The sequence below is a fragment of the Labrus mixtus genome, chromosome 10 (assembly GCF_963584025.1).
Source record: "Labrus mixtus chromosome 10, fLabMix1.1, whole genome shotgun sequence".
Lineage (NCBI taxonomy): Eukaryota > Metazoa > Chordata > Actinopteri > Labriformes > Labridae > Labrus > Labrus mixtus.
In genome coordinates, this window is record NC_083621.1 from 20,699,951 (window position 1) to 20,715,372 (window position 15,422).

Consider the following 15,422-nt stretch of genomic DNA (forward strand, 5'->3'; position numbering starts at 1 on the left):
TAGGGTGCTCTATATATTCAGATAATCGGGTGACCCAGTGGCTTGCTGCAGTGTGACTGTTTGAATGACCTTGTGTGTCCTGTGTTGGATGCAGGAAGGCTGCTGGTGCACAAAAACTCTCTCTCTCTTTCTGTCTCATTCTCACACTCGCTCTCTCTCTCTCTCCCTCTCTCCCTCCCCCTCTGGCTAGCTCTTGTTCTGCTATTCTCTTGCTCTCTTAGCCAGGAAAAGGACATCTGAGCTTGTTGACTCCAGCACTTGTGCTGCCATACTCTGCGGCTCCCTCGACGCCCTTGAGTGCATTAGCTCTCTGTCTCTCACACAACCTGGTCCTGTGGTAAGCCACGGCGTCTCCGGGGTTTTGTAGTTTTTAGTGAGTGATTTAAAACGTAGCCCAAACTGTTTAGTAATCTCGACTTCACACTGCTTGTGGTGCTATTATGGAGGAAGCAGTTCATTTAGCAAGTACATTAACCACTTTGAGTGGAAATTAAACTTCCCTGGAGAGCTTCAGCCTAATCACTAATCACTATCTTTAAAATGCACCATTTATGATTAGACTTTCACTATGGCTACCATTAGAGGTAATTGTAGTGTGTTACTGTGGTGGAGTAGTGGTAGGTGGCACAGTGTGATGGTAGAGCAGCATTTTTTATGTTTGTGTTGATGTACAGTACCCTTCAGGACATGTGCATTTTATGGCAGTTTATCGTTTTTCAGTCAAGAAATCCACTTTTCATGCATTAAACAGGCTGTACTTTTGATGGGAGATGAAAATACCAAAAGGCATTTTCAGCCTTTTCTGCTGGCTGTTCACTGGCAGAGAGAACTGTAGAAACCAAAAGAGATGCTGAGGCTTACTCTCCACTTCCCTGACTGGCTGTCAATCTGCTCTGACAAGCCTCCATCAGTGACGATGACAAGTACACACCCATAAACACAAGCGCACACACATGTATGCACGCTACACTCATGCACACTGTACCATGCAATCTTTTATCTCCCAATTACAGCAGATTAGAACCAATGTTATTGTCTTTGATCCTAAGTGTGCGGGGGCTCTGGGGAAACAGTGACATTTCTGTCTGATGCCTGCCGTATGTTAGCAAGGCTCTGCCGGGACCAATTAAGTTAATATTTAATGTGTGTCCCACTCTTGATGGGCCACGCCAAGGCTGGCACAGCAGCAGAGGAGACGTGATCAGCGTTTGGTAGCACCCTCACTGTGCACTCGCATGTTCCCAGCCCGACCTGTGGGAGAGCATCGCTGATGTTCTGCCATCCAACAACTGATTGAAACTCCTGCAGTGTACCAACCTTCAGACTCGGCACATATACACCTTATACCAACATCTAATTGAACTGGAAGGAAGCCGACAGTTTTTTTTTTTGTATGAAATATGCTGCCGCAATATTGTCTGTGTAGCTGCGATATTCAGAATCTGTCAGCTTTTTTTTTTTAATTGAGCATAACCCCTGTTTAAATAGTAAAACAATAACAAATTATCCTGTTTTTTATTGATAACTAAATGTTCTCCCTCTACTCCCACATGTCTGTTTTTTTAAGGCCACTGTTGTTGAATAGTTAAAAGAAAACGTGGAATGATTTCTAAAACCACCCACTTCCTGTCAGATTTATTTTTACAGGGGTTTAGGCTTAAGTCAGTTTTTTTTTTCTATATTGAGTGGTTGACTTTTTAATGGTACAACATAAATAATAACATCGTAGATTTTTAATGCATTTTTGCCCTCTTTGGTTCAGATATTTTTAACATCTTTTAACACCATTTAACATTCACATGTTCATGGTGACCAGTGGATAACTATCGATTATGGGGAACTATTCCTCTAATACATCATGAGGTCTTACTAAAATGATAGCATGCTTCCATACCAAATTAAGAAATGTATCTACCTGCATGACACGTTACGGTTGATCAGTATGTTAGCATGCTGAAGTTAAAAGCTCTGCTGTTTGGCTTCACAGAGCTGCCAGCATTCGGCCGCTGTTGGATCTTTTAATAGTAATTGCAATAAGTTCAGGTGACATTTTATAGCCATGTAATTTCTCTCAATTTAGATCTGAGCTCAAATGATGACAAAATGTTTGAGCTAACTGCCTGTGTCCTCCCTGAATTGTATTTCAGTCTGTTCATGATTTACTCTTTCATCAATATTCATGTAATGAGGCCGATACATTCAGCTTTTTGTTTCCTGATTGTAAAAATGTACACTCCACTGTTAAATGGTTGTTTAATTGATGTCTAACTGGTTAAATAGCGGCTCCTGGAATCCTTTGCACAGTGTTTGACCTTAAGCTATTATTCTTATTTGCCTTTAAAAGGGCTCATAAACTCTTTATGTGCTCTCTCCACTATGACGTCCTTTTTTTCCGAGTTGTAAGCTACGTGAGCAGAAACTTTCTGCTGTTATGTATCAGGGGAGAGAAAACAAGCATGTATGGCATGTAATACAAACGGTTTTTCTCATCCCTCCATCAGAAGAGTTACTGGCATGAAAAAACAACAGAGCAGAGCCCAGTAATTGCTGGCATTAAGTTAAAGAAGACAGTCAGCTTTATCACTGAGCCCAGCTGAGAAATTGTTTCCATATTATATTTCTGTGTTCCTGTGTGCTGCTTTTTTCCCTGGCCTGCTCTGTGATTTATCAAGCAGAATGTGCATCTTTTGCCTAGCAAACACAGTCCCCATTTATAACTGAGCAGACAAGTCCCTTCTATTTGTAGTTATTAATCAGAGTTGACTGTAGCGGGCACGGCCACTGGAGCTCAGACTGATAGACTCTCAGTCAGAGAGGAAAAGCCTGTCACATCCTGCTGACAAATACACAGATTTATGGAGCCCACATAGCCAGGCTACTCTCTATAAACAAATGCATTTGCCTGAAAAAGAGCAGCCCTGATAATGGATCGTTGTTCTGAATGCACATTTTTAAGCACACACTCTCCGCAACATACAGCATTGCAGAGAGTTGGCAGGGTGGCGGTGAGTTTATGTGGGTATTAAAGCCTCTCTATGTTTCATATGACATGTAGCTTGACTAATTAACTGATCAAACGCTAGGTATAATCCCCATCAGAGCTAGTTAGGTTAATCAGTTTATTACACACCAAGCTTGAACAAAAGAGGAGAACATGTACTAGTTTAACCTTCCTTTGAGGAAAGTGGAATATTTTGATCTTTAGCCTTGAGTAAGTCCAGTTCCATTATATTTATATGTAAATATATATATTTATATACAAGCTTCTGGTAATGCTTTGATTTGTTTGGACTCTTTCTTTCCTGCTTCCGATGGCTGGCTGTTTTTGTTGCAAGAGAGAGTTTGGTACAGCCACTAACCTCTTTCTGTCAGCACCAGCCCGGAGAGATTAGCTGTATGAGTGTCTCTTGTTTCCCCATAGAGCCCAGCCCCAGTCCATCACAGTCCCAGCTCCGGTCCAAGCCTAGGGGGGGTCGAGGGGATGGGTGAGGAGCGGGGTGGGAGAAGATGTGAGGGTGGGAAAAGGGGGCTGAAGTCATAGAAAACTGTGGCCATGATTGCGGTAATCCTGTTATCTCTCTTGCTAAAGCTGGCCACTCCAGTGACCTGCAGACACAAATGTTAAGCTGCCTCTGTCTCTCTTCTCGCTGGCTCCTGCTCTTTTCACTCCTCCCTGCTCTATCTCACTCTCTTTAGCCAGCCTCATTGAATGTCAGGGGGTGGTCTTGGCTCCATCTGAGTCTAAATTCACAGTCTTCACACACACCACAGGCTATCTCGAATTCCGACAGAACAAAAGGGGTTTTTCTCCTGCAGTACTTGAACTCCTCGCCCGTCTCATGCATCTTAATGTTTCCACTCTTGTTCAGGGTCAGGGTGTCTTAAGAGAAACCACTTTTTTTATCATGACCAATATGCAAACACAATCTAGCTCGTGGTTGGTGATTAATATGTGATTTGACAAACTAATTCAAACCTTGCATTGTTTTCCCCCAGAAAGGGTAAATAATATGGTAAAATTTAGCTTCTCATCCATTAGCTCGCTCACACTGTCATTTGTTAACAGGATAATGGGGCGTAAAGAGGGCCATTATTCTCTCACTCCACAGCATATGCTGAAACCCTGCACAAAAACACACTCTGATACACACACTCACACACATAAACAATGCACAAGCGAGCGGTGTCATTTGAAAGCGAGGACGTGTGCACACTTTAAAGGAGCGAGTGTTTCCTCCTGTGTTGTGTGTTTTTCCTCAGTAACCTCAGCGTCCCTGTCAGGTAGCAGGAGTGCCATGTCCTAGACCCTGTTTGATCGTAATCCTGCCGTGTCAGCTTTAAACCTGACAAACTGGTACACAGGCCAGTTAGTATTCACTCTAGTAGCTATTTGTTGATAATAAGATAATTGACATTCTGCTCTCCTTCTCTAGCTTGCAGGCCTATAGATCTGCTGCTATAGGTCAAAGACTCGATCAAAGACCACCAGCCCCAATTTGCAATGCTAATCACCCCCAACAAATAATTGTGCTTAAGAACTGTGTTAAATGAACCTCTCTGGAAGCCCTCATAATGTGCCTTTTGCCTGCATACGAGACATAATAGCAGAGGGCTTTTAATTCAGCAGAGAATGCACTTCCCTCTGTTATTAACTCATTAGACCTCTACACTTTGATTCAGAGCCATTGTCTGCCCTTCCTGCCCTGAGTAAGAGGGCTGGGTAACATCACAAGGCTCCAGCACGGCAGTGCCCTGAGAACATTGTCCTGGTGGCATGATAAAGTCAGATCGTTCTACATCTTTAATGTTCTTTGGCATTTTGATGAAAGGAATAAACCAATGTAAATGCAGAAATGGAGATGGATAATCACAGGGGGAATGATTTTCATGTTAACAAGAAGATAAGCACTAAGTATACATGGAAATTAGCAATGCGCAGAGCAAACATGGAAATCCAATTCTCGGGCTGAACTGAAAAAGTGCTCGTTCAGTGAAGACGAGAGCGCATCAAATAATAAAAGCAGGTTGAGATTCCAAATGGATAATTAACAGCTTCCTTTCCATTATAATTGGAATCAGTGCGGCCCGTTCCTGGGAAAGAGGGCAGAAAATTAAATCAGAGTTGTGCAGATAGAAATTACTGCCATTCTCCACCTTAATTAGATGTCTTTGCTGAAATCATATCATGGACAACCAGGCTGGCATGCAGCGCTCAACATATGGCTGCTATCTACACACACATCACCCTCTCCGAGGATTTGTCTTTGAGAAATGCCTCCTCAACTCTGAGGCTTATTCCACCAGTTTTCCATCCGCTGCCATCTTGTTCCCTCCGCACACAGATTAAAAAAACATATCTTATTTTCTAGGTCTGTTTTCTTCTGCTTTAATAAGATCCTCTCATTAGAGTGTAAGGTGGCGCATGTGAAGACCATCCAAATAGTATCAGACTCTTGAAGAATCACTCGGCACAAAACCATCCATCTCAAAACAAATTGATAGATCAAAGGAAACAGCGGCAGATATTATCATCCCATTCCAGATGGTCATTTGGATGGCAACAAATGGTCCACTGAGCGAGTCCCACAGAGATTAAAATATTAAGCATGCATTTACAAATCTCTCCTGGCACAAAAACAAAAATGAAATTAAGGAGATTCGCCATGCGAGAACAATGAGCATTTGACTAATGGCTTGGTCACTTACTTCATCACAGCCCAGGTAGCTAGTAGGCCGACATGGCTGCAGTTTTTGCATGCTAATGCAGTCACACACACCGAGTCAGGGGAACAACCTTGTGCTGACATTAAAGCACTGTGGAGGCAAGAGGATCCAGCCTGCTGCGGCCACATGCAGGGATGATATAATTGTGTTTTTAGATAGATAGAGAGATAGACGTAGATATAGAGATATATATTTGTTTGAGGTTTGGGTTACATTTTTTGTAAGGTCCCACTTTTATCCTTGTCTCCTTTTGTTTTTCCTTGTATTTCTCCCTGTATTTGTTGACAAACTCTTGTTCCAGACTGTACAGTTTTGTGTGTGAGTGATGAAACCATAAAAAGTGCAAACAAGAAACATCCACAGTTATGGATTGTTTTGTGAAATCTCGCTTACCTCTGAGGCTGTGATGGTAAATGTGTTTCCTCGGAGTGCTGACGCCTCTCCTCTCCTCTCCCACTCCCTCTCTCTATCTCTCTCTCTCTCTCTCTTTCTCTTCCATCAGGAGGTGATGCAGATGGAGCGGCAGCTCGGGGGTCGGCTGATTGACGAGCCCCACGTCCTGCTTTTCAAAGACAGCTACCACAACCTGCGCCTGTCCATCCACGACATGCCCCAGGCACACTGGAGGAGCAAGCTGCTAGCCGGCTACCAGGTATGTTGGTCGGGCCTGCGGGGCTGCAGGGGCAGAGAGTCACTCCAGATCAGAGAGGAGGCACGGAGTGTAATACAAGTGCCTGGCTGAATCTGTCAAATGTGTGTAGCAGCAGTCACAGAGCTTCCTAATGTGTTTGTATGCTTAGTTTAACATCTATGTTGTCTGGAATAATTTTGAATTAGCCATCCAGAGAAATGAATAAAGAATGGAGTACGTGTTGGCAAAAGAGAGGATACTGAGTAGGCAAAAGTTTTACAGGAGAAACTTCTTAATGCTAATGAGGGCCATGTTCTAGTTTTTCTGTAGGAAGTTGATGGTTCAGAGTTTTAATTTATCATTTTTAGACTTTAGTTGATCAGTTGAAAAAGCAGGACCCTCTGTCCAATAGCCTGGCAGTTTGTGTGTGTGTGTGTGTGTGTGTGTGTGTGCACCTCTGTCCATACAGAGTGTGTACATTATTCTGTCCTGCGGTGTATATTTGTATGCACATCGGAGCTGGGTTGTATGCACCAACCCAGAGCTGCAAGCTGATTGATTATCCTAGCTGCTGCTCTCTCAAAGGGAGCTCAGATGAAATATAGAGCAGTATGTAAATATCTGGGACTTCTTGGAGCCTCTCCACCTCTGCTGCCCCCCCACACCTGCGTGGCCCACTGCACTGCAGCCCAGCAACACAGACACAAGAGCTGTTCAAAGAGGACCAGAAAATGTTCTGGCTGTAACTATGTAAGCACAGAGCACCGGGTCCCCAAAGACAACACAGAGGCTATGCCAAGCAAGCAGCGGTAACAACAATGCACCCAGAACAGAGGCTTATTCCTCTGGACTGTGCCTGTTCATTTGGAAGTGTTATTCCCCTCTCAGCAGTGCGGTCAAAAAAGGCCTTTAGTCTCCCCGGGGCCCCGTGAAGACTTTTGTGTGCTTTGCCTGGCTCTCTGTGTGTTCTATTTGCCTGGGTAACAGTGCCCCCGTTTGGTTAGCTTTGTGCACTGCAGCCCCACTTTCACTCTCTGAGCTGAGGTCCTGCAAGATGTTGAACTCAGGCTCAAGTGAGGGGTTAGTGCGCCTTGTTTTTTTCAGTGTTACCTCTCTGCTTCTCCTGGGAGTAAATGTAAATGAGGCATAAATATGGAGCAGCAGAGTGAGAGAGATGTAGAAATTCAACCAAACACCCCCTGGTCGCTGTTTGCTTCGCAGAAGCTGGCATTGCTTAGTGTTACTACTCAAATCTATAATGCATACATTTATATCCTCATGTCCCATGCTGTGTAGAAGATTAAAAGCAGAACTGTTAGGTTTCAGTATAGATGCTTCAGTAAATACCTGCAGAATAGACTGAATCAATTGAAAAGCACTGGATTCCTGAAAATATTTCTAATACCAGAGACATAAATATGGATGTTGTCTCCTAAATTATAAAGTTTGATTGTGTCTCTAATCAACTGTGACAGTCAGACAGCTATTTACTCCCTTTAAATGTTCTTTTTGTCAGTTACAGAACCTGAATGTTGTCAGTCTGCTGCCTCAGATATATTCGGGCTAATTAATGATGATCTCAGTGTTTTCCAAGCAGGCGGTCCTGTTCCGGCCTGTTTCAGACATGCGCTCCTGACTGTGCCACTGCGTTGTTGTTATTAAGTGCAGCATATTTTTTTTTCCTGCAGGAGATCCCGTTCTACCACATCTGGAATGGTTCCCAGCGGTACCTGCACTGCACGTTCACTCTGGAGCGGCTCAGCCTCAGCACCTGCGAGCTCACTTGCCAGCTTTGTGTGTGGCAGGTGGAGGGGGAGGGGCAGAGCTTTAGCCTCGACTTTAATATTGCTAAGGTAACATTTAGTATAACAGCTCATTTCTCAAAAAGGATTTTTTAAAAAATATATTTTGCTGAGGAAAAGTTTCTTTTTCTGAAGTCTGTGCTTCATTCGTTCCAGGACACTCGAGCTGTCGACTCAGAGTTTCTTTTAATGGACAGTAACGCCACAGCTCTGGCGGGGCCCAGCGCCTTTCAGATCCCATACCTCATCAGGCAGAAGATCTGCAGCAGCCTGGATGCCCCCTGTCCCAACGGAGCTGACTGGAGAATGCTAGCACAAAGACTTAAACTTGAGAGGTAAACACTGACTGAACAATCCCAATCATCACTATCTGATCACTGCACGTCTGAACAGAAGAGGCTCATTCATACCAGTCCCTCGAGACAAGAGGTTTTACAGCAGAATATGTAGCTTGTTTAAATCATAATTACAAAGAGTCATATGACTGTGAAGGTTAACATATATCTATGCAATAGTGATTAAATACAATCGGTGTAAAGTGAACCTCTACAGTCGAGTGTTTTTCCATAAGTTTGGGCAAACAAGGTTTTGCCTCAGCAAACTAATCCTCATTTGACACAGCTAACTTTAAAGGATTAATGTGGACTTGATAGATGCAGCTATCACTTCTGTAAAAAAAAAGAAAAAAAAAAGAAGAACATGACACTCTTCCCTGTTTTTTTCCTCAGGAACAGGTAAGAAGCTTAGAGTCTGCAGCTAAATTTGGACCTGTGACATGCTGCTTTACACTTTTAATTGCAAAGTTAGCAAACCAGTTGCCAATCAGCAGCAAAACAAGATTGAATCAGTTTGGATCCATGCCCACACTTTATCTGTACTTCATCATCAGAGTACCTGTAACAGAAAGTTGCCAGCCATTGATCCACTTTCCTCCAATTTAATTTCTAGCACGTAATGGAATCAAATAAGAACACTTAATTTGCTCAATCAACTTTATTTACTCCAATTAATCACAAAGTGAATTGATGCACTACAGGTTTAACTAGCAATGTTTTGCTCAACATAATCAATTCTCATTTAGGCCTCAGGAAGGAACAAGTGCTCCGTTGTTTGATCTGCCCTTAACATTGTGTTTTCCTGAAAAGGCTGCAGCTGCTTGGCATTCTGTCATGCTGTATTTCTCTGTTTGTTTCTGCGTGTGTAAAGTCTTCAGACCGAGCGGAACAGGACCAATCAATAAAACTTAAAATGCCAAGAACCTTTTACTTGATCTTTCTCTCCTAAGACTGTGCAAACGGCTGCGTCTGAGCCGTACAAGATAAGCTCGTGTTTCACACAGCGAGGTGAATAAGCAGGGCTGACACGTCCGAGGCTAAGCTCCTACTTTTTTATCTGAATAATGACACAGAGGTTGGTTCCCAGACATTTTTTTTTTTGACCAACGATTCTCTTTGTTGTGCTCTCTTCACACAGAGGAAAGGCTGTGAGTGCTAAAGAATCCAGCTGACTCAAAATAGCAGAGTGACTCTGTGTTCTCAGGGTTTGTGTACTGCCAAAGCAGCCACATGTTAATAACCACCACATAACGCTTCGGTTGGCAGGCAGCAGATACAAGGAAGTAATGGACCTTGTCTGACCTTTCCCAAGGTAAAAAGGACTTCCTGTTTCACCCACTCCCACCAGGAAAATAACAGTCACAGCACAATCCCCCTTTGTACCTGGACTTTCTTTTTTTAATGCCACGTGTGCTCTACATAACAGTTAAGGCCCCAGACATTTGGAGAACAGAAAAAGGCCGTTAAATCAAAGAAGCATCTTCTTCAGGTACTGCAGGGATCAGGTCCCACTCAACATCAAATATCCAGCTGGCTGGGGCCACTGCTTTGTTGTCATTGATTGGGTTTGATCGCAAAGGTTCTGCTACTAAAATGGAAAAGGTCACTTCCGACTTAGCTGTGAAAGTCCATATAGGATGAACCATACGGGATTTAGGACCCATTTTGACATCAAATGAAGAGGAATGAGGCTTATGCTGGTAAGCTCCAAATGAAAATTGCCTGAGATTCTGTATTTGATGGCATTTGTCCGAGCTGGAGTGTTTTCTTTTTACCTTTCATCATTTTTTTACTTAGTGCTCCAACATGGCATATCTGGATGTAACAATAAAGGCCACAATGAAACTTGACATTGACAGAGTTATGAGAAGCAGAAGCACAATGAAAGAGGGTCTGAAAAGCTTTTTCCTAAGACTCTATTGGTGTGAAGCCAAAGAGAGACTGTCTGTTATAAAATGTGCACACGACTTGCCTTTATCACAAATGTCTCCTCTTGCCCTACTGATCTTTTTCTGTTCTTCTCCTCTGCAGACACATGAGTTTCTTTGCGTCCAAAGCGAGCCCGACCTCTGTGATCCTGGACCTGTGGGAGGCGCAGCATTTCCACAGCGGCAACATCAACCAGCTGGCCACGGTCATGGCTGACATTGGCAAACAGGAAGCCATGATTTTCCTGGTCTCTGATGGCGAGTGCTAACCCAGAAAAAGAGGGGAGACTGTTGACGCAGAGGAAAAGTACAGAACACAACAAAACACACACACACACACAAACTGCAGCAGGAATGGAAGAGCAGAGCCGTCTCAATGTCCCTCTTCTTTACTTAAAAGATAGTGAAGGGTTTATGTAGGAGTGAGTCACTATATTCCATCAAACAGAGCAAAATCTTTTACCGACAGACCAAATGTGGGAAAAGAGTGTGTGGGAAATGTATCCATGCACTCAGTAAAGAAAATACCCTTTATTTTCCATAAAAGAAGTTAAATGAGTCCACACCCTGGTTCTACTATCAATATTTAATTTAACTTCATGCCTTTTCTATATAGCCCATTTATGGCTAATAAGGAGCAATATGCAAACGTAATGTTTTTACTTATTGCCAATATTGCAAATTCAGAGACTAATTTTTGAACCTAAAATATAATGTATAATATTATAAAAGGAACGTAACTAGAGGTGCCGGTCATTTCAGGTTGAAAAGAATGGATGACATATGCAATTGGCGGGTTTGTTTTATGATTTCATCTCAGACACTGAGCATATTAACAAGGTCATCAGGGTCAGTGAACCCCCCCCTTCAGTCCACTCCACTCCACATCTCATATCTGTTCTTCTATGTTTCCAGAAACACACACAGGCGGCTTGTAGCAGCACATCCTGGACCTGCAGGTTTTAAAATAGATTGTATGTCAGAGGCCCAAAAAACTCGTCTCATCTTGTTTGTGGTTTTAGGTCTGGTATCTGTACTGTGAATGTTACATCTTGACATCTTGATTCAGCGAGACGCTTCACAGCTTTTCCTGCTTCTAAATCGATAAATGCGGGGTTTTGGTTCTTTGAACTGTTTTTGAGGGAGGAGTGAGAAACATCTTCACTAAAGTCATATTTCAGAAAGCATTGCTATGTAAAGTCTGTGATTTTCTTCTGTCCAGTCTCACATTGGTTCATTGTGGTGTTTTTTTTTTTCTGTTGCTTATTTCACTGCACATGACGGAGCCATCGGTTCAAAAGGCGTTCCAGCTGCTTTTATGTGAACACTGAATGTTGGCAACACCCATTTTCTTAATTCCTTTTTTCCAGTGATTAATTTTGTAGCAGAGAGATGTTCAACAGAAAAGAAGGTCAACCTGGTTATTATCTGGTCATAAATAATGCAGAGCACTTTCCCGTTGAAAATCTGACAACAAATTCTTGGAAATCTTCACCGGATACGTCGTGTAGAAAGAGAAGCTGTGCAGCCTTGTTTTGTATTATTCATAAAGCAATGTTGGTGGGAATTCTATATTTGCTGTGTGGCAAACATAGCAGTATTTCCACACCAGAGAAACACCTGTCTCACTGAAAGTAAGTGTGGTGATTCAGTGTGTCATGCCTCTGCTCACAGAATATGCTTTGAGATGTTTTTTTCTTTTCTGTTTGCTGGCAGAAATGATCCACCATATTTGTGCAGCTAACCATAACTACACATCTGCTTATCATATTTTGTTTCTTTGCAGTTATGTACTTTTTTTTGTGTTAGTAATAGATCTGTTGGGTCAGGCAAACGTAAACAGAGTATCTTAAATGTCCACTGGTTCAGTAATTACTCTTTGAAAAGATGTGAGCAATCCCAAATTAGCCATAGTTCTCTCTCCGTCTGCCTCAGGGTTGCATGTGAAGTTGTCTTTTAAAGATGTAAAGAGAGCCCGTTTTATTAAATCCCTTCTTCAAACAGTTGGCCCATCCTCCTATCAGCTCCTGTGGCTTCGACCTTTAACATTTCCTGGGGCCTCTTTTATGATTGTCAGATATTAGAATGTACATTTATGTTTCCTGTAGTGAGGAGAAGTACGTCTTTATTTTGTTTTTTTAGAGGTAACGTTTCTTTTTGTGTGGCATCTGCACCTTTTCATCCTATAAACACGCCTCCTCTTGACCAACAAGTTTTTACTAAACTTTGCTATTTGATGTCGAGATGCCATATTTTACATTTTTTTAAACTAACTTTAAGAAGTCCTCTGATCAAGCCCCCTTTCTGACAAAAAAACGGTGATATCACCTTGAATAAATCTTTTCATGTTGAAATGCGTCATCGTCACATGTAATCTGTAAATACTTTTTCTAAACCAGCCGTGTGCTGTCACTTTGCATACTGTATATCAGCAGAATCGGTAACCAAAGTTTTCTGAGTATCATTTGAGGCCACTCATCCTCCTCTCGTATCCATTTAATGTTCTGTTGTTTTAGCGTTGATTTGAATGCAGCTAGAATAGAGGAAGTCATAGTTTGTCTTTTCAAAGTTCAAATCCTTTTTTCTTTACTTTTGTCTTTGAGGCAAAGTTAACACTGTTGGTTTACGCGGTAATATGTGTCTGTTTGTTTGATCACTTTGTAAAGAAATGTAAATTATATTTTAATATGAAGCCAAAAAAAAAAACACTTAACTGGCGCAGCATTTGTCAAGTCTAAACCGTGACGTGTTTGCCTATATACTGTTCTCTGGCGATCTGGCAGTGAAGACTTTTTGCAGTGTTAAGAGTTTAGAAAGTTTCTTTACATATTCTGTTTGTCCTTACTCTGCATATGAAGTCTACCTGATGATTCCTCTAACTGTAAGCATTTAAATACAAGGTGGAAGTAGTCACTAACACTTGGTGGATCACTACACTGGGACTGTGTGGAGGCTCATTGAAGAAAGAGGACATCAGTCCTTGGACACTGACGGGCCAGTGTTAACACAGCATGTTTCAGTCGTGTGTGGAACTCCATCACCCGTCATTGTCCTGGTTGTGTTGTCTAAGCACATTTCAGTAATGTAATTCACCAGCCGCCAGGATGTTCAGCATCTATCTTTACATCTAGCTTGTCTGACAAATCTATGAAATCTGCAATTACTGTGTCTGTGATGAATACAGTTTCAAATCTGGGCCTGATCGTTCTGTGGAAGAATCGTACATGCTTTGTTCAACGCTTTCCCCCAAAAGTTTGGGGTACAATTGTTACATTTCACTACTGTACTTTTTGTGTCACTCATTACTATTCAGTGTCAAGGATGTGTGTGTGTGTGTGTTAGTGTGTATGTACCTCCCCATCGCTCTGACTGAATGGTTTCCTTTTTGAACTAAGAACAATAGACTCGTGTACTTGTGGATGGTTTTTCTATTTAGTTCCTTGATTCAATGTCCCTTGCCTTTTCTGCAAGTCAAAAATGCTGTATTTATTACATGCCACAGCGCTTATGCAATTGTATAATCCTTCTGTTTGTTTCAGTTTTTCCTTTTTTTTTTTTTAACCTTTTGTGTTCCTTATCGTCAATGTAAATTGTTGTCAAAACTTTTGTGGCAATGAAAAACTTCTGCTGAGGGAGATTTTCTGTACTTTTTGGACAATGATATGGATTTGTGGGTAGAATTTTGGAAATTCGTTTCTAAGTGCTTTCAAGTATTTACTTGGCCTTATGTATATATATATCTATGACATTTCAGAAAGGTATGTAAAGTAATTCAACCTGAAATTGTTGTAAATAAATTATATATTGTTAAATCACGGACTGGATCTGTTTACTTGAAACATTGTGTGTTGCTTTTGAAGACTTTTAGTAATGATGATTATTCTAGTAGAATGAAAGGCAGCTGATCAGATGAACAGGAGCAGCTCTTAGAATTAAAATATTGTGTATTTTTTTTCCTGTAATAAATTTCAAAAGAAAACATTTGATATATTCTAGAAATAAAGTGAAATATTTTGAGCCTTTTTTTGTTTTAATCTAGATATTACAGTTCACAGCTCATGAAAATATTAGAACACTACATCAGACTCATTTACAAAAGAAAAGGATTTATAATACTGAAATATCGACTCTTCAGAGAAGTATGTTCATGTATGCACTCAATACTTGGTCGGGCTCATTTTGAATCATTTACAGCACCAGTGCAGTGTGGCACTGTTGGTGTTATGGAGTATTGTAACTCTCTACAGCTCGTTGAACAAAACTTAATAACGTTAGTGTTTTAATCTGTTCACAAACTGTCAAAATTAAAGTTTGTCATTCTTGAAGTAATTGGAGCAACGATTAACAGTTACAAACAAGACAATTTGTGATGGCAGCTGTCTGTCAGCTCACAATGTCGTTTAAAAACTTTACCATTGTGTTTTTACTGAACCATGGAGCTGCAACAATAAAGCAATCAATTATTTGCTAAATTAGAAAGTTACTTTGCACTCGTAATTTTTGAGGAGTTTCTCCCAACTCTGCAAGTTAAGAGCTACTTAAAGCCTTCCATTATTTGGTGATTACTGCTCCTGGTCTTATTTTGCTAAGTTTTTCTTCTTTTTTAAGATTGTGCGGGGGTCTCTGTGCCTTTTAATACAGACAGGACAATAGATAGAGTTAGAAATCAGGGAGAGAGAGAGTGGGGCATGGCATGCCGGAAAGTATCCACTAGACCCCTTATTTTACTAATTAACCAGGTATACAAATCAATTAAATAAAACTTCAGCTGGCTAAGACTATTTGCTCCACAGGGCTTACATGTATTATTTGGAATAAAAGACAGAATATTTAAATAACTGATGTAAAAAAAAACACAATAGTCCTGAAGCACAACTAATTTCACTAAAACCATTTTTTATAACTTGTTTTTGTAAAAGCAGTGTATCCTTTTAAATAAATTTAGATTTTTAAAGTGCACTTTTTTACTCACACTGACGAGTAAGAAACATTTGGAGGTCCA

General features: G+C 41.3%; 1 protein-coding gene across 4 annotated transcripts in view; it reads left to right on the forward strand.

The window, feature by feature from the left end:
- unc5a (unc-5 netrin receptor A) overlaps positions 1-14,232 on the forward strand; it is a 128,263-nt gene extending 114,031 nt beyond the window's left edge. For all 4 annotated transcript variants that reach the window (XM_061048665.1, XM_061048666.1, XM_061048667.1 and 1 more), the window contains 4 exons: positions 6,227-6,376; positions 8,044-8,208; positions 8,314-8,492; positions 10,524-14,232. In XM_061048665.1, coding sequence (XP_060904648.1) covers positions 6,227-6,376; positions 8,044-8,208; positions 8,314-8,492; positions 10,524-10,689 — 660 coding nt within the window. In that variant the 3' untranslated portion in view covers positions 10,690-14,232. The remainder of the gene's footprint in view (positions 1-6,226; positions 6,377-8,043; positions 8,209-8,313; positions 8,493-10,523) is intronic.
- Positions 14,233-15,422: the final 1,190 nt, after the last annotated feature.